The 19,784-nt window shown below is 38.2% G+C and overlaps 2 protein-coding genes across 6 annotated transcripts in view; one reads left to right on the top strand and one right to left on the bottom strand.

The window, feature by feature from the left end:
• LOC145479416 (sucrase-isomaltase, intestinal-like) lies at positions 1-12,640 on the bottom strand. 2 transcript variants are annotated; one of them, XM_081457777.1, is made up of 24 exons: positions 12,057-12,640; positions 11,446-11,634; positions 10,718-10,863; positions 10,323-10,494; positions 10,086-10,182; positions 9,382-9,494; positions 8,331-8,456; positions 7,888-8,019; positions 7,301-7,420; positions 6,621-6,668; positions 5,909-6,022; positions 5,499-5,583; positions 4,974-5,091; positions 4,335-4,468; positions 4,184-4,218; positions 3,774-3,890; positions 3,266-3,414; positions 3,089-3,173; positions 2,476-2,532; positions 2,112-2,236; positions 1,749-1,837; positions 1,550-1,599; positions 788-949; positions 1-218 (listed from the first exon to the last, which is right to left on the bottom strand). In XM_081457777.1, exons 1-24 carry the CDS (start codon positions 12,207-12,209, stop codon positions 138-140), a joined length of 2,697 nt encoding a protein of 898 aa, XP_081313903.1. In that variant the 5' UTR covers positions 12,210-12,640; the 3' UTR covers positions 1-137. The 2 variants fall into 2 exon arrangements, with proteins under 2 accessions (XP_081313903.1, XP_081313904.1); XM_081457778.1 differs by lacking the exons at positions 10,323-10,494; positions 11,446-11,634; positions 12,057-12,640 and having other exon boundaries at positions 10,718-10,772.
• The window catches only part of LOC145479417 (uncharacterized), a 27,497-nt gene continuing 20,353 nt past the window's right edge, over positions 12,641-19,784 (top strand). For 2 of the 4 annotated variants that reach the window (XM_081457779.1, XM_081457782.1), the window contains exon 1: positions 12,641-14,674. In XM_081457779.1, the coding sequence (XP_081313905.1) occupies positions 14,480-14,674 (195 nt within the window). In that variant the 5' untranslated portion in view covers positions 12,641-14,479. Of the gene's footprint in view, positions 14,682-19,784 lie in introns of all 4 variants that reach the window. The other 2 variants (XM_081457780.1, XM_081457781.1) reach the window with 2 other exon arrangements.

Raw genomic sequence — 19,784 nt, forward strand, 5'->3', positions numbered from 1 at the left:
ATATCTAAAAAATACATTACACTATTTATCATTTATGTAGTAAGCTTTAATTCAATGTAAATTTTAATTTTATATATATTGATTTCAATTTCAATTTCAGTCCAACTTTACATACAAAACACTAGACCTAATCGGGGCTATAGCTCCTGATGAGGCATGGTCCAATCAATCTCGTGTTTCTCGTTGATGTTGAGTGACAGACCAGTGATTTTCAAGACCTATGAAAAAAAGATATAAGATGACGGAAAGACTACAACCCGGCTACCAGTTTGCAACATTTACCTTACTGGTACACTGAGTGGAGAAATAAGAACAAAGATGAGGATAATGAAGGATTCGTTGATAAAGGAGTGCATGCCTCATTTCAGGCATTTTTAGAAACAGTTGACCTTGTCTTGTACAATTTCTCATAAAGTGCGACTACAATTCAAACCTTCTAAAACGAATATTTTTGAAATGGTACTAATTTATGTATTATTTATGTGTAAGATAATGACTGGTCCCTAGAGGAGGGGCGCGGGGCATACATTCGAGGCAACACAAAACCAACGAGTTTCTCGAAGGACTAGACATCACGCGTTTTGCTATCAGAAACGATAAATACGAGTCAGTGTTCATGCAAAACAAAGTACACTGTACCCAGCGTGTGAGTTGTAATCACTGAATGAAATGCAAAGTATTCGTTTCAGTTTGGTCATTCTCTCTTAACCTCGAAACAACAAATCTGAGTCAACCTTAGCAGATACACTGAAACTCCAGCTACATAACAAAATTAGTTACCAGATACCTTGATGCTTTTGTCATAGGTAGCTTTATCTTGCATATCGTGTCCATCGACACTCAGTGATTTGATATCGTCTGCATCAAGTCCGTACACTGTTACCGAGCCCCATTTAGGAAGGCCTGCAGCTGAGTAACCATTCTTCTCGACGGTACATTTCAGCCCAGACTAAGAGAAAACAAAGCAACGTTAAAAAAGATTTTGGCACATCGATAGCGCATCGAGTATGTATTTTCTTTCCTTTTTTGGCATTTAGCCAAGCTAGCCGCCTCTTGGAGGGGGCGGCTGTACACAGGCTACAGTAAATTAAATGTTATCGATAGTGATTACAACTCGTTGTCACCACTTTCAAAATTGGCAGCATTTTCATCTTTATAATACACTGCGCCAAGTGGCAAAGTCACGCCATTTTTTTCAGAATAATTAAGTTTAGCTATCAATGTCTAGTGTGTATCCGAACCTCTGTTTCTTATTTACGTTTCAAAAAAAGAGCCCCAGTTTTTATGAGCGAATTGCCAACAAGATGCAGTCAAGCTGATAATCGCTCGTAGAAAACGAGGGAGACCTTTCTAATAGCTTCAGTGGACAGAAAAAGGGGAAACCTACAATTTTAGGTATTAAGCCAAACCAAAAAATAATTTTGCGTGTTTTATCAGGGAATAAACAACCATCACAGAACCAATCACATTCGCGGATTTTTCAAAGAACTTACTGGCTGGCTTTTTATAATTCTGAAAGTTCTAATAATAATCTAAGATTCTTGCCTACCTTGAAACCTGAAAACTTTATCAGCAGGTATTTGTTATTTTTTACGGTGTCTAAAATAAAAAAGCAGTAGTGTTAACCACCCACATTCTGATGGCATCCCGAATAGCATTTCTCTATGAAAATCTTATGAGTTTTTTTCAATAACACGAATATACAAGAGACCATGAGTAAAATATATATATATCAGTTAATTACAGACCAATGGATTCTCCGTCATCCCAAAAAAGCTGTCCTGTAGCTTCTCCTTCATCTCCCAGTGCTACAATCAGACCCATGGGCTTCTTACGACTGCAACAACAGCAATTGTATCATCATATGATAAAAATATTTACGAGATAATGAGGTCTGTGTTGTGTTGCAGTCAGTTCAAAGAGCATCGTTTCCACAAACTGGTAACTCCGGCTTGGCGAACGTATCGCCAGGTTGTTATACCATTTTATTGTAACGTTATTGAGTAAACGTATCTTTTGCGAATCAAACGTTTTTCTATACATTGCGCAGTTCTATTTCATATGTATAAATAGATGTACAGTTATAGGTCTAATGTAAGTCAGATTGTTACCTGAAAGCAGTGTTGTTGGCAGTTTCCTGGGTTGGGATAATGTAACCGCCTCGTACATGAAGAGGAATGTGATCAAGAGGGGCGTCTAAAGTCACGTGACCCTCACGAGTGCTCATCGCTTTACCCTAAAAACAGACTGCTGTAAGTTGACAGGTATCGTTCCAAATAAGGCGCTCGCATGCATTACTACTGTTTGCTGATAGAAGATGCAAATGAAGCGCTTTCGAATACACATACAGTTTGAAAATGCACAACAAAATAGAGCACAGAACTATCCCTTATTCTTGCAGCTCTCAAATTAGATTGTAAGAGCTTTGCAACCACGATACTGGAACACAATGCAACTGAGATGTTACGTGCGTACCGTGTAATAATCAAACCAACGATCATCTGGGAAGTATGCATCAACAGTCGTCTTGTTCTACAAGATATCAAGGAGTAAATATATACCAGTGGTCAAAAACATTTGTTTAGCATTTAAAAGCAAAATAAATAGGTCATTTTCGAGTTTTTTTTTTGTATCTGTATCAAAACCAGTCTTGGAGAGAAACCCATTCAGCTGAAAGGTGTTTCACTTTTCGAGCAAATCAAACCAATTTTCATTTGAATGGTTTTGTTTTGCAAAAGACTTGTTTTGAAAGAGAGGCAATATACAACTCGGAAATGGCCTGTTTGTACAGATCGTAAGTTTATCCCAGCAATACGGATTTTTGTCAGAACATGTAGCAATAAAGTTTGTTTCTATATTACGACGAGTTAAAGAAAGACTGGGAATTTCAATGAAGCGGAGTCTGGCATGGGGTAAATTCGGAATTCAGTAGTAATTAGCTATGCACTGTGTTTGTTACGTAGCGAAAGCTTTAGTTACTGACTGAATGTTTCGTTTCCCTTAAAAAACAACCAGAGTATATCTTATCTCTTTATGTTAGGAAGTTAACTCAAATCTCTTTTGGATAACAAATTAATTAAGTTTTTACCTCTTCTAAGACCGGTGAAACAAGTAAGGATGGTCCCCAGAGAAACTGCCTGTCAATTTCCCAAGTGTCTTCGTCATCTGCAAACCTGTCAATAAAGATACTTGTTATTTCATGGTTATATCGTTGTTATTGCCGGACCGACCATGTGAGAAGTGATTCAAGCACAGGTCCACTTACTCATGCATTACAGGTCGTACCACTGTGGAGCCATCCATTTGTGCCTCGTAAAACAACGTGTACAGGAATGGCAGTAACCTGTAACGTGTCTGAAGTACTTTACGCGCCTTATTCGCGAATTCCTCGCCAAATGCTGTAGGGTCTTGTGCCTGATAATAGGGGAAAAAAAGAGAAAAATAGAGAAAAATAGAGAAAAATAAATAATAGAGGAAAAAAAAAAAAGAAATGTTGATAAGTCGAAACAAAAACTGATATAGTACTATCTCATCAGGACCCAGCAGGAGACATTTTCTCCTCAGAACTTTGTTCCTTTTAACAGAGACCTTTCGCAAAAAGAAAAGGATTGCCTGACAAAAAGGGCACATTCATCCACCATGCAAGTATTTTATGGTTAGACTTCCAGTCACCCCCTCCTGGCCACCGCTACTTCCAGTACCAGTGCTTCTCTTCCGTTCCTAGGAAGGCTAAGCAACTCAAGAACAGTATGTCTTACGAGAGGGCTTATTACCTTGTTCCTTTTTTCATTGTGGTTTCTGAAGAAAGGATAAAACGCGCCAAGTTGAGTCCATCGAAGGCACATCTCGCTTGTCGGATGATTAAAGAAACCACACACATCCGCTCCAACCTTGAAAACGAAATAAATATTCCGTCAGGCACGGATTGATCGGCACGGCACTGGAAAACAACAAGACTTAGATACTTAAAAAATATTTATATATTTAGAAGACCGGATGCCTGGAGGAGAAAGACAAAAAGGAAATTCCAAGAATTAAAAAAATGCATTGACGCGACTTTTTGTGTCTTCAGAAAAAATTACATGCATGGACAGACACGAGGCGTAGGTAACTTGAATACCGGACACCACTGGAAGGAATCAATATTGAGGCACACAGAAATTCAAATACAACGGACACTCACGTAAGAAATACCAAAGAGGTTGAACTCGAGCATACCTTAAAAATAACACAGGGAAAAAAAATTAGGAGCAAAAAGAGGCAATTACAATATAAAAAACGTTCACTGAAGATAAAAATATACTAAAATTGGAAAGAGCAGAAAAATAGTTTACCAATGATTGACGTGTGAAGCTGGTCCCATGATGCCTTGTTGTCTCCTAGCCAATGCCCGCCATATTTTCCACTGCTGGGGAAAGTCGATCTTGAAATCACCAGACTTCTTTTTCCTGTGCTTTGCCTGGCAGCGCTGAAACATTTAAGTAAAGAATGGTGATGACTTAGTTCACGCAGAAGCGACAGGTTAAGGTGGAAACTCTAAATACCAAGACAAGAATATGGTGGGGGTAGTGTTTGAACGTGACGAGGAATAAAATAGTCTGAAGGGTGTTAACTACTCCGGTTGGCAAAAGTTTTATTCCTTGAACACACACACTCTAATAATGAATAATGTCCAACTTTATTCACGAGTTTTTATACTTATGTAAATCTTGGAAAGTTCCAGAAGCGTCTCTGCATATATTTGGGTTTGCGGGACAATGTAGACTAATTATCAAACACTCTACATGACGACTGTAGTTGAAAGGTGACAGAATGAATAGACTTACATAAACTGATTATGTAACAAAGGGAAGGGTTAAGAATTTCGGCTACCTCGGAAACTTTTGTTCGCATCAATTTGCTCATCACCTGGCTGACGCAATGCCCCTATACTCCAATTAACATTTTACTCAACAAGTTATTATCACACTTACTCCAGAGTGATCAATGTCTGACTCCAGCCGTACAAGCTGTGAACGTTATAATGTAGATGGTTGGTTTGTTTTGCATTCATACATACAGTCCTATCCGCCATGACGTTCCCGAAAGTCCCTGCAAGAGAAAAACACACTTGAACGTTGGTCCATACGCACAGCATACTGGAATAATTACATTCAGATAATTTGTAAAAAACGATTCTGAAATGCCTCGTATATGCTTGAGAGAATACTATTCTCGGAAATAAGAAACAGATTGAAAAATAACAATAAAAATTTTTAAAAAAATTCCCTGGTATCTGTAGCCTCATATTCCATTTCGCCCATGTCTTGAAGAATGCAGCCAATCGGGACCCTAAATTCTTAGGTATCCTACGGATGATATTCGCCAGTTTTCGCGCTGAAATTCTGGCAGGCAGCGAGCGCCAGCTGTTTTTCACTCGATCAGCTCAGTTCAAACATGAATGATAACTTATCATTCGAGAGAATAATTTGACTGTACGAGGAAACAGCTTTCCTTACTTGGTTTATAAGGTGGATAGTCCCACTTGTTTTTGCTGCATCCACTCACACTACCATGAACAATGTTGGCGGGTTCATTCTTGTCCTAAAAGGAGCAACATCAGTTTACATTTACTAAAGCACCATTGCGATGAGTCGACTTTTAAAACAAGCAATCAAAACAACTTAAGACTGCTTGTAAACTAATAATTAAGGAGGTTAATACAGCCGTTTGTGACAGACGAACGTGAACCGGAGGTCGAATTTTCTCTTCTTTGGAACGTATTTGAATGCTTATTTTAATACGTACATGTATTCTAATACCTTTTTAATACTAAAATGAGACCTTTCCAACTCATTGGTGAAGTGGGGGTGGGGGCGGGGGGCGAAGGGAACGCGCCACCCTTTAACAATTTTACTAACACACTTACAATCCACAATCCGTCGAACTCAATGATGTTGTGAAAGTCCTTGATGAGTTCTCTCCAGTATTTACTGATGTTTGGGTGGAAATAGTCTGGAAATATGACGTGCTGACGAGACAGCTAAAAGCAAACATAACACATGGTAAGGCTGAATGAACCGACCTTTATCTCTTATTTATTCGCCTGAGTTTTTGATACTAACTTGTTCCTTGGTAATTCCATCCCAATTTTTGTTGTTTTAGACACTCACAACACCGTTTTTCCCACTAATTTATAACCTCTTCCAAAGGCACGGTTCATCACCAAACAACGGTAAGTGAAAGAAAATAGGTCTGCAGTTTAAGCCGATGAATCATCCAAACGTTTGTATACCAGGGATTTTACACCTTGTAAAATTTCCCAAAAAAAAGGAGTCTGGAAGGTTCCCAAATAATCCCCAATCACTTCATTTTGCGCTGCTCCTAATCTAATCAACCATCTGCAATAGGTTACCTTGATAAGGCGCTTTTTCTGCAATGCTTCTGTTTACTCGTTCGCCCACTATTTCTTTAACTGAAAATCCCAAACAAGTTTCCGGCCGTCTATTTTGGTTATAAATTTAACCAGAAAGAGCTATTTCGTCATTATATTTAGTCCAAGATTTCAAAAATGGACTTTACCGATTACTTCTTGAATCGTAAACTTGACATTCTTTACAATGTACATCAAAGTTACCAACCTTTGGCAAGCTACCGTTCACTGTGACATTTTCAAATTTCGCCGACACCTGCAATAAACCAGTTAAACTAATTGTTATTATTATTATTATTATTATTATTATTATTATTATTATTATTATTATTATTATTATTATTATTATTATTATTATTATTATTATTATTATTATTATTATCGTCCTCACGTAATGTTCGAAGTAGAGTCCTTAGGGCCGAGACCAGACCATGGTCCTGGGGCACTAGGGGATAGCCAGTTTTTAGCTTGATAGCACCCACCTCAAAATGTGTGCTGTACCTAGCAAGGTTATCTTTTGTAGTTCACTGATGCTTATTTGGCCGGGAATTCTTCCAAGATAAGTTTCTAGTCCCTTTTTGATAGCTCCAAGTGCTCCAATGATAACTGGTATCGTTTCCGCTCTCATGCCCCACATTCGGCTTGTTTCGATTTCCAAGTCCTTATATTTGGATGGTTTTTCAGTGACTTTCACGGATGTGTTTCTGTCTGATGGTACTGCCATGTAACCAAAGGTTTCTCGCTCTGCTAGATACTTTTAGATACGCTAATAAAGTTCATTTATTATAAATAGATGAACAAAAAGCTATTATTAAACAATATTATAGCCCCTTCTGTTGCCACCGCCTTCCCCAACAAACGCACAGATATTCTCAGTGTAGCATGTACCTTCGCATATCCTTTTCCAAGTAGGTTTTCTCCTGAGTCGCCATCTTTGATAAACACATTGAGTTCGTTTCCCCAGTCGTAAGGACGATATCCAGTGTCGTTGACTCCAATAGCAGGGTCCTAAGTTCAGCAGGTCGACATATAAATGTCATGCAGTTGGGCAAATACAACCGAAAACATACATTCCTGTTGGTTTTGTGCGAGGTGAGACTGGTTTTAACTAGCGATTTAATAATCAAAAACACAAGCTCAAACAGTTTTCCTTACCTACAATTCTAGACAAAAGTAACGGCGCGATTTCCACTAGTACTACTTTCTAGCCCCCTTACCCCATTCCAGTGTTGCCTTCCCACCAGAATAATTCACTAGGAAGATGTCCATGAGAGATGCGACATTGAAAAAGAGGAGAAGAAAGGTAGGCTTATCTTATGTTCTACACACGTCAAAGTGATATTTACAAAAACGTTTTAAAACCAAGTTAGGTTACGTAGAATACTTGCCGTTATAGTGAGCGTTCCTACCACTTTTGTCCAGGATTGTAGATAAATTCATCTCTTGGGGATAAAAAAATTGTTAACAAAACTAACCAGTATAATGATGTAATGCAAACCATCCTTCTTGATGGAGCGAACAAATTCAGGTAAACCTTTGAAGTTGACAGGATCGTAAGTAAAGTCTTTCTGTCGGATCATGTAGTCAACGTCGCTAAACAGTACATCCTAAATGATAAAATATCAACAGAAAAGAACTATTACAGGTTAGAAGTGGAATTCAAAAGGTGTTTGTGGAAAAACATCCCCAACTACCGAGAGCCTGTAACAGGCTACATCACACCTCGAAGAGCAGCCATATCTTGAGACTCAAGAAACTTGAAGAAACTCTTATACAACTGTCAAATGTATCACTTAATTCATTTTATTGGCTTGAGACTTAACTAGTATTACAGAGTACATGTATAAGCTAACTAAATAGACATCGTTCATTTCCAAACATGTCACTTGTTATGGAAACAGATAGAACAGTAGCACACCTGTGGAAGGTCGTGTTTGCACATGCTCTCTACCGCGCCCTTCAACATCTCAGTCTTATTGTAACCCCAACGAGATAGCTGGAATCCTAACGACCAATATGGTGGCAAAAATGTTCGTCCAATAGCCTGAAAAATTATGAAGAACGAAAAAATGTCCAGGAGCTACTGAATAATCCGTAATTTGCATAGACAATTCTTAGAAAGCAAACCATGGCAAAACTGAGCAGATTGGAAGCCCAAAACTTTGGAGACAACCTTACCTGACTCAGCGGCAATGTCTATCATAATTTAGAAAATAGCCCAAAGAAAATATGCGCACTGATTGGTTTAAAATCTTGTTTCTATTAAACAATTAGATTATGAGCTCAAGATTTCAATCGCGTGATAGTTGAGGAGGGCGCTACCCGAGTTAACCATCATGCAAAGAAATCGAGAGCGAATAATCTAATTGTTTTAGTATAAATCTAGCTACTAGTCGGTCAAAACTTTATCTAAAACCTCTTCACAGACATTTCGAAAACGACAAGAAGTGGCCGTCATTTTGTTAACAAGGGTACACTGCTACACTACGCACTGTCTATCACAGAATAGATAGTGAGTAGCGTAGCCAATCAGAGAACGGCATTCATGATAGAACGCTAATAGAGTTATACTAAAACTTAATAGAAACACAGAACTAGCACAAGCTGTTGACATAGTGATGGTGCGAGCAAAGAGAATTTCCATTTTGATTATCAAAGCAAACAAGTTGTTTTTCTTTTTTCTGTCGCAGTAACTTCTAAAAGAAATAGAAAACATGTTCTCCATGTTTCTATCGAGTTATAGAAGCACTCGTGAAAGTTTGGGAGAACTCAAAAAAGCTGTGGAAACACTCGCCTAACAGCTCCTGTTCCCCAGCAGTTCTATGTTCTCCCAAACTTTCACTCATGTTTCTAATTACTCGATAGAACACGGTACATGTTTTCTATTTCTTAAATAATAACAAATACACAAACAATAATGAAATGTCAGTGTATAAATCAGTTTTTTGCTTTAAGAAATTTGAGAATACCTCAGTATACTGTTTGATGACATCCTCAGGGGAAGGACCAAGGAAAATGTAGAAATCAAGAATTCCTCCAATTGTTCGATATGTAATAGCTGGCTTTGGTTGCAAGGCAACATCTATTAAAAATCAGCAGCAACAACTGTATGTTATATACATGTAGCTTTCCCTCGAATTTAACAATGATGGCTGTACAATGTTGACACTTTATGTACATGTATGCCACTCCTTCCACTAAGTGACCCCTTTCTAATGAGTGCTCTTTTTTAATAAGGACCCCTATTCCAACAAGTTCCCTCTTCCGGTGAACCCCCAATAATTGAAAAGTGACATTCAGGACTTTGAAATTTACTAGACTTATTAGATGAATGAAGAAATCTGAACATAATCTGAACTACAATTTAAGACCATCAGAGCTCCTATTGTTTGTCCTTGGAGTTCTTGAGTTAAAGTATCTGCTGTTTTTCAGACGCCCAAAATGAATTAGCCACTCAGCAGGTCTAAGACGAGCCCTCTGTCCCATAAGCACCCTCCCTTAAGCAGTCAAAGGTACAAATTAGCACCTAGGGCACTAACTCAAACCATTGTGTCATGTGTCACTAAAAAAATCCAATTTATACAATGAGGAGAACTTTAGGAAATTTAAGACATTAAAAAGGAAAAGTTTAAAAGTGTCAGTCATTCCAATCATTGTATGGACTTGCACTTACCCATGGCATTACTGTTCATCAGAAAAACTCCATGAGATTTGCCATCATTCTCCATACAAGTATAGAAAGGATGATGCCCATACAAATTTCCCCCATTCTGTAGGCATTTAGATGTAGGAACAAAGTTCAGTTGTGTCACTCTATAATTTATTTCAGAAGTCTTTCATCTCACAGATGTATCAGTAAATTATTTTTTGAAGAATTTAAATTTAAAAATTTTGAACCAAAGCTACTCACAAATGGATGCTGACGTCTGGCGAAGATAGGAAGTACCCCCCAGGCAGACAAGTTATGTTTTAATGACTTGTGCTCGTGTTCACCAAACCCATACACGAATGTCGAAGGGGGCTGAGTGGAGATCTGTATGTACTGGTCTTCAAATATGAATGGGCCGACAGAGGTGTCCCAGCTGTTATCAAAGCAGTTGTACTATCACTTGAACAGTTTGTTAAAACAAAGTCATCCATCAACTCTTAAGCCTGCAGATTCAACCATCTCACATCACTATGTTTGACCAAAGTGGCCAAGAGCGATAAGGAGTAGTTATTAATTTGTAGGCTAAGTACTCTTTACTTTTATAATCACATTAACATTAATCTGATCATAACTTAGCATTTGGTAACTCTACTTACATTACAGCATCATTGTCTTTTCGTATTATTTTTAAAGAGAATGGATCCTTTTCAATGGCAACTGTGTACTTTGGATCTGAAGCTTTTGACGTCCTCTTTGGCATAGGTACTGGTACCTCATATCTCTGATTTATGGTGTCATAGAGCTGCAGAAATAAGTTGATGTTTAAGGTACATGTAACATTGCTCAGAAAATTAAAACTCCTAAATAACAGTTATTTGCATCCAATAATCTGATGTGACCCACTCACTTGTCCCCTCCCTTCCCCCTCCACCATCAAAAAAGAAGAATATGGCTTAATTTGATCCTGCACCTTAACAGCAGTTTGCTCCAGTAGTGAAGAATTTCATCATTGAAATGTCAAAAAGTCATCAGTAAAAGGAATACTGACACTGACATTGAAACAAAATAAATGAGAACTACCTAGGTCGTGTAGAAGTCACCTGCAAGAAAATAACTAACAAAGCAACATTAATGGCAACAGAAACAGAAAATTAACCTGCCAATTCAGATGCATGTCACAGGCTTTGGCACTAGTTCATTTATTTAGCCCCAAAACAGCTGGTACACAAAATATTGTCAATAATATGATTCAGAAGTAAATTTTTATAACATCTGCCTTTAACACCAATAATTATTTATTGTTGGAATTCTACTTAATTTTAATTCATAGCAGCTACAGTTCTTTCACTTTAGCACTGTGAGTAAGGAAATCTTCATCCCTTACCTTAAACCTAATACAGTCATTTGTCTGAAACTCTACATCAAGTGTGACCTCATCTATGTCTTGTCCATATATGGTACTGGCAGAGCGTCTTTTTAGTGTAACTTTGTAACCTAACTGTGTTTCCCGCACATCACCTTCAATCTTGTATCCACCTTGGTATGATTTTGGAAAAAAGCACCAAGGAACACTCTGTAGATTAAAATTTCTATCTGTTATTTAGCACTTATATTTAGCAGTCATACTTGCAGATAATTTGTCTGCATGTGGTGTCATGGCAGCCATACAGTATAAGTTTTATGTAACGGAACATACAACAAGTATGAAATTTATTCCTTTCTGTTAAATAACACTTTTAATACATGAACCAAATGATCAAACCCATCAGTTCAAAAGTTCAACAACCCCCCCTTCTTCTCTTGCCTTGCAATCCCCCCACCCCCTCTTCCCTTGCAATTGCCTTAGCAGCCCCACTAAGCATTGAGTATCTTGAATATTCCCATCCCCCGGCACCGGGGGAGGGGGGTGGGGGGTTAGCGTAAAAAGCGCGTTATTGTTTTATCTTGGCAAAGTTGACTAAAACATTTATCATTGTAAATGTTTTACTGCGTTACCTCGGTGCGTGATTGCTCCCATGTGCATCCCCGAGACTCGCAAAGAGTTTGGTTTCCAACTTCAGGGTAGCAGTCGATCTTATCCTGATCAAGGACACGTTCGGCGATGGTTGATGTCAGCAGTAAAACACCAAGAAAAAGGAAAAGTGTCATTTCTTGTGAAAAGACGCCATTACCGGACGGTTGCAATGCAGGGGCGTTTTAAGCGAGTGGGCGCCATCGTTTTGGGGTTTTACGCCATGCAAGAGAGAAGTTAGAATGCCTGAGTCATCATTATGTGGTTGGGCAGCGGTATACCCCTACTTCAATCATCCCGAATCATCCCGGGGGATTTGGTCCCGAAGGCGATTAGTCTGCAGTCGGTTCAGTATTCACCACGACTTCGGTGCCCAGACCTCACTTGAGCCCGCTGAGTAGTTTCAAAATAACCCAGCAGGTCGATATGTATCTTCGTTTCCTGCATACAACCCAGAACTCTCCTTCGAACTCGCCTACAAAAGGCAGGGAAAGGGAGAGTTCAGGAATTGGGCGAGGGAGTAATTATAGAACGCAACATAGTCTAGAGCTAGAGGGCTCGTGTACGATTCTTTTTTAATTTACGGATGTGTTCTATTTACGAAACCATTAAACTAAACACAGCGTTTGGCTTTCCGTTACCTTTCTCAAAAAATATTGTAGAATTATTGGCTCATTGAATCGTGAATTCATCGAGTATTTTCGAACTCACCTTGACCTAAAAATATTAACCCCGCTCTGAATTATAACCAGTGATATGTAGGTTTGGCTTGCGAAGCAAGAACTCTGAAGACTTTCCCTTATAGCCGGATAAGATGAGTCCATAGTTGTAGCCTGTGTCCAGGTGTATTCAATCGATGCCCGCAATCAACTTGTCAGACAATAATATAATAATCAATTATAATATGTAATTCATCGATCAAAGTAAGAAACAAAAGAAAATGACTGTTAGACTGATAACCAGTGTCGTCCCCATAGGCCACTACCAGTTTGGTTAGCAGTAGGAATCGAGAACTCTGGGGCGAAATCAGAAAACGAGCCAGCATTAATCACAGTGGTTACCGTCTCTCTCTCTCCGAGGGGGGTGGGGGGGGGAGGGGAGAATTTCCATACGAAAAGGTCCGGGACGCTCGTCGGAAATATTGAAAAGAACCCCCTAAGAGGTACCAAGATCCCTTTTCGTGGGCGTGGCTTCAAATTTTTTTCACCCCTAAGAGGTACTAATTCTAAAAAACACATTATCTCCTGTCATATTTTTTCGGTAAAAAGGCACCGAGAAAGTTCCTGCTGTGGCTTTTTTCAGGCTGAACACCAGAAGAGGTACCAGACCGCTTTTTTAAACCCCTACGCACGATGAGCATCCCTATTTTTTTTACACATGGAAGTCTCCCTACCTCCCCCCGCTCCGGTTCTCTAGGCACGTTCACAAACCGTCATTGAACTTGACCACATGTGCACATTTCAACCAATCAGAAGTCTCTGGTTTTGTCCAGACCGACAGGCATTTGTTCAGTGGGGCTGACCGAAAACACGCGGGCTTGACTGAATTTTCCCGCCCTTCTTTCTTTAGGGTCTTTCGAGTCAAGTACTTCTATTTTGTTACGGTGTTCCTTGTAAATTTATACGTGCCTTTTCGATTCATTATTTTTTTTTTTTGGACCATTTCCAACACACTGTATCCTTTTCTCACGCTCCGTATTGAAAAATTCTCACGGCTTTCTGCACATGAAGCTCTGATAGAACTTCATTAACAAACCTTTGGAGATTTCTCGGGACATGCGATATCCATTTGAAGCGTAAACCGTAAACAAATTATTCACTGACTTCAGTCACTGCATTTGCATGAGACGTGGATTAATCTGCCCTCTTTGCTCTCGCGCTATAGTAACACAGTACTTTACGACATCGTTAATTACTGTCGTCAAGACCAGATCGGATCTGAAAGTTCTTCTCTAGTCTGTGATCTGCTAGTCTTGGAATAATGACTATGAAATCTATATGCAGCGATTCGCAGTACAGAGAGATACTCGAAACACCTCTCTTGACCCAAGTCGATACTGACGGTCTGGCAATTCACTGATCTGATGATTATCACAAGTGGTCCGGCGACGCATTAGTGACGGTGACAGCTTCAATACAGCATATTTCATTACTTTGGATAAATGCCCAGGTCAAAAGACAGAGTGCAAGACGAGGCGTGTCAGACGAAACTTTGGCCATAGTCACAACAAAAGATCGATCCTGTCCTGATCATTTTACGAAGCAGCAAACAATAACTGAAAGAATCGCGACAAACCTCCGAGAAGGACTGTGTCTTGTGTCTGTAGCTGGCAATAGCCGAGTATTGAAGCGCTATACCGAAGGTAAGTCAATATACTCGCCTCGACTGTCTTAATCCAGGCAAAAGCATGCATGAAGTCGTGTTACTTGAACATCGATACATTGCAGGTGACTCAAGTGTCCTCAAGTTCTCGTGCAATGTTTTACTGGACAAAACATCACGGAGAACACAACAGGGTGCCTTAGACTTATCAAGCCTTGAAGGACGATTCCCGAAATCTGAGGTCCGTCGTAGAGCAACGCTGAAGTCTTACAAGCTACATGTAAGCGGTGCGTCTAATCCTCCGCAGATATGCTTAATTGTAAACAACTCCTGACATAACTGAAAAGACCTAAAAAGTGCTGGTTCCAGAAATCAATCGCGCTCTATAATCCTCAAATACTTGCAGCTGTTTACAACGCAGCAAAGGACGATTTTCAGGTCACGAAATCCCTCAATTTACGATACTGGTCTGGGCTCTCGAGAGTAGATCAAATGTGTTTACCTCAGACCGTGATCGGATGAGGCAGGCAGGTCACGGCATTTGTTGTGGCTGGTTTTTATTTTTCGTTGTTTTGTTTTGTTTTTTTTGGCAATGTTCAATCATTACGTACCACAGTTATGATTATCAGATTTTATATAATAATCAAATGAATGCTCGCGCTCTGATTGGTCAATCAGCTATGGTTTATTGTGCCAGTAAACTCATGGGAATTTCGCGTGTCTTCTGAATTATTGGGTGCTTACCATTTGTCAGATTAAACCGGTTAGGATGACCGTTGTATAATGGTAAGGGTTTTTCCAAAATCGGCAAACCAATGCAACCAAACGAGATGGCGCAGGAGTGCTCAACGGGAAAAATTTTAAAATTGACTTGTTGTTGCTCGAAAGTATTAACTGACATCCAATAAGAGATAAATAGTTAATAATTAACAACCGTGGGAAAATAATATCCGCTCCGCACTGCCAGCTAGTAGAAGATAGCTAAATGAAGTTGCCAGCCAGGAACCGTTTGGGGGATGCTTTTTCCCAGCCAGCACAACTTAAGAAACGCTGGTTTTCCCAGCAATTTTTACATTACTTTTTGCGCCAGCCAGGAAGAGTATAAATAACTTTTTAAATTCAATTTTAATTTAATTAATTGAGTTAATTAAATTAAAATTCCGTTGAATCTAATTAATTAATCAATTAGTTAATTTGACTCAGTTATAATTAATCAATTAATTAATTATAATTAATTAATTAATCAATTATGACTAAATTAACTAGTGAACATGAAAAAACAAAAATTTTACTTACCTCAAAAAGGAAACACTACAATTATCAGTGAATGGCAGTAAGATTAGGACAGTTCTCCATCCATGCAATAATTCATCTAGCGGTAATTTATAGCCCTCCGCAAAACAATTGTCGCTGAATGTATCATAATTGAACTGTGTCCAAGGTCACAAAGACTACAAGAACTCATTGCTCCATTCAGCTGTTAATGAAAAATGCAAAGTAGATTGCATTTTTTCTTCCAAATGTATACAGGCTTCAATGGAGATGTAGCATGCATAAAAAAAAGTAAAATCCAATAGAATTAGATGTTTGTTGTAAAAAAATCTATAGAAACCATTTATTTTGCCATAAAATGAGCAATACCTAGAAAATGAAAACTTACGATAAATTAATTGCTTAATTGCCACTGCTGTTTAGGGTTGTCAGCGTTTTTAGGAAACCAATACCGCAACGGACCCAGGTTCAGACTGCCTTAGTTACCTTTTGAAACTGGTAGATAATTTCAAATGTACTATAGTGGATTTTATGCTCGGATCTGTTCCATACTTAGAGTTAGCTCTGCTAATTTACAAATTGTAAGTGAATTTTTCCTCTCAGTCCATAATGGGAGGAACAAGGGCTGGAAATGAACCTCGAGCTCACACATTCCAGTTTTTAAACTGCTCTGGTGTACCTGCCCCCTTCAAACTTAACGACATAACTTTTTGACAGCCCCGAGTATATCTTTAAGTATTGGTGGCACTTATGAGAAATCGTACCTGTTCCTCAGAATCTATAATCCAGACTGTATTAATAACCCCATTGCTAGCTACAAATAGAAAAACTCAACATTGAGAAAAACCAACAGACATTTTGAACTAGTTTTCATTCTCGGGCCAGAGCAATATTAATAGTTTATTCGTTTGCAAATTTTGAAAGAATTGTGAGAAAACAAAACTGCTCTGGTGCACCTGCCCCTTCAACCATAGTCCCAACTACAAGTGACTATATGAAAGACCATATATCTTCTTAAAATCCCAACTGCAGCTCCGAGTCAAGTGTTGGCGGCACTTGTGAGAAATCGTACCCAGAATCTATAATCCAAAACATCCTAATCCTCGTTAGCAGATGCACTAAAGAAAGTGCATTCTTGCCCAAACAGCGTCCCTCTAGGAAGCTACAACATCATCTAACGATCTATTTTTCTAACTGACCATATGCAAAAATGGCTACCATTGCCTTCTGTTGTCTGGTCACGTTTCTTATAACGTGATCACACTAAAAAAGCAAATGGAACAAAATACTAAAAACGCTTTGGCGTTTTTTGGTTTAAAGGTTACAAAGTAGAGACTTATTTAACGGATTATAAGGGAATAAAACGACTCTAGCCTACATAGCCTCGTTTTCACTTTTTTGATAACGTATATGTAATTGTGATCTCCAATTAGAGAAGAAGATAGCCTTAAAACTCGACACAGTGATTTATTTTGTCCTAATCTTCAAGGTAAATAGTTTTAATTCCTTTAGGGAAGTGTTTCTTCTGGGCGACATACATTTAGGCTGCTATTTTTGCATTGGATCTTTTCTACTGGAGGCTTTCGAGTTTCTGACAGAAAACTGAATCTTGCTACTGATTAATTAAATCTGATTTAAACGCTACTAATTATTTAATATGCTTTACTAAACAAAACGTTTGCCAGGAAGGCACTATCTTGACCTCGAAGCCTGTAAACTGCATAATTCTAGTTTTCATTTGCATAACACTTCTTCTAACTGCTTATATCAGATGCTCAACGACCATCACCACGTCCGACGCTAGCATTTCTACCAGAAATTAGTAATATGCAGCTGACCATATGTCTACTTATTTTCGTGAAACTGAGCTGTTAAAAAGAGCTTTCCTTAGAATCTTTTTACAGTCCTTAACGTTATTATATGAGGTGAATTACCTACCTGAATTACAGTGTTGACGCAAAATGGTCTCACAGTCAACTCTCTCTTTCAACCTGTGTAAAAAGGAAAGGAACAACATTTAGCATGCGCGCGTTGATCTTTATCTTGAAAAATGGTATTGACTTTTTTGACCTTCAAAAGGAAAAATTGACAGTTTTGTACCTTTATCTTTGAAATTGCCTAATAAAACTAAAAAAAACACTCTTTCCTTCATAAAAAAACTCGTGTCTAACTGTTAAAAAAACACCTCTATATGGACGCGAGTCCCTTTTTTTCCCTTTTCAAATTGCAGGAAAGCCTATATCATACCTGAAATGCAATTTGTTCAGCAAAACACCAACGAAGTACTCCACGTTCCACTCTAGAACCTGCGGAGAAACTTACATCATGTGAACACAATAAAATACAATCGCGAAGAACAGTCGTAAATAATAACACTTCACGTAAATGGGTATAATTGTTTAAAATAACCTTTGTGTAACTGCACTTCTTCTAAGTAAAATCTTTGTAAACCCTTCAATGATTAGGAAACTGTCATAAATTAAAAAACACTCATACGGTTGAATAACAAACTACGATGTTCAAGGAACCTTCAGGAGAACCAAAGAGAGTTTTGAAGTATTTCTCTTAGTATAGGTAGTGAATTTCTTTTTTTTTTCTGCAGTTTTCGAAAACCTTGTTACAGCATTCATCTAGTTAAATAAACTGTAGGAGTTTTGGAATCCCTTGCGAGATCACAAACACTTCTCTAATATAAGTTAAGATGTTTAGAAGAAGTTTCGGAATCCCTTGCGAGATCACAAACACTTTTCTAAAGTACGTTAAGATGTTACGAAGTTTCCGAATCCCTTGCGAGATCACAAACACTTCTCTAAAATAAGTTAAGATGTTTAGAAGAAGATTAGGAATCCCTTACGAGATAACAAACACTTTTCTAAAGTAAGTTAAGATGTTACGAAGTTTTGGAATCCCTTGCGAGATCACAAACACTTCTCTAAAATAAGTTAAGATGTTTAGAAGAAGTTTTGGAATCCCTTGCGAGATCACAAACACTTTTCTAAAGTAAGTAAAGATGTTACGAAGTTTTGGAATCCCTTGCGAGATCACAAACACTTCTCTAAAGTAAGTTAAGATGTTTAGAAGAAGTTTTGGAATCCCTTGCGAGATCACAAACACTTTTCTAAAGTAAGTTAAGATGTTACGAAGTTTTGGAATCTCTTGCGAGATCACAAACACTTCTCTAAAATAAGTTAAGATGTTTAGAAGAAGTTTTGGAATCCCTTGCGAGATCACAAACACTTCTCTAAAATAAGTTAAGATGTTTAGAAGAAGATTAGGAATCCCTTGCGAGATCACAAACACTTTTCTAAAGTAACTTAAGATGTTACGAAGTTTTGGAATCTCTTGCGACATAACAAAAACACTTCTCTAAAATAAGTTAAGATGTTTAGAAGAAGTTTTGGAATCCCTTCCGAGATCACAAACACTTTTCTAAAGTAAGTTAAGATGTTTAGAAGAAGTTTTGGAATCCCTTGCGAGATCACAAACACTTTTCTAAAGTAAGTAAAGAAGTTACGAAGTTTTGGAATCCCTTGCGAGATCACAAACACTTCTCTAAAATAAGTTAAGATGCTTAGAAGAAGTTTTGGAATCCCTTGCGAGATCACAAACACTTTTCTAAAGTAAGTTAAGAGGTTACGAAGTTTCCGAATCCCTTGCGAGATCACAAACACTTCTCTAAAATAAGTTAAGATGTTTAGAAGAAGTTTTGGAATCCCTTGCGAGATCACAAACACTTTTCTAAAGTAAGTTAAGATGTTACGAAGTTTTGGAATCCCTTGCGAGATCACAAACACTTCTCTAAAATAAGTTAAGATGTTACGAAGTTTTGGAATCCCTTGCGAGATCACAAACACTTTTCTAAAGTAAGTTAGGATGTTTAGAAGAAGTTTTGGAATCCCTTGCGAGATCACAAACACTTTTCTAAAGTAAGTTAGGATGTTTAGAAGACGTTTTGGAATCCCTTGCGAGATCACAAACACTTTTCTAAAGTAAGTTAAGATGTTACGAAGTTTTGGAATCCCTTGCGAGATCACAAACACTTCTCTAAAATAAGTTAAGATGTTTAGAAGAAGTTTTGGAATCCCTTGCGAGATCACAAACACTTTTCTGAAGTAAGT

This window comes from Orbicella franksi, chromosome 2 (genome assembly GCF_964199315.1).
Source record: "Orbicella franksi chromosome 2, jaOrbFran1.1, whole genome shotgun sequence".
Taxonomy (NCBI): domain Eukaryota; kingdom Metazoa; phylum Cnidaria; class Anthozoa; order Scleractinia; family Merulinidae; genus Orbicella; species Orbicella franksi.

Bases quoted from the DNA above. Each gene is read 5' to 3' on its own strand.
- LOC145479416 (XM_081457777.1), bottom strand. From the start codon at position 12,209: ATGACACTTTTCCTTTTTCTTGGTGTTTTACTGCTGACATCAACCATC. The intron at 11,635-12,056 runs GTAACGCAGTAA...TTTAATCTACAG, and splicing joins GGGAGCAATCACGCACCGAG to AGTGTTCCTTGGTGCTTTTT. The intron at 950-1,549 runs GTAGGCAAGAAT...GTTTTCTCTTAG, and splicing joins TAAAGTTTTCAGGTTTCAAG to TCTGGGCTGAAATGTACCGT.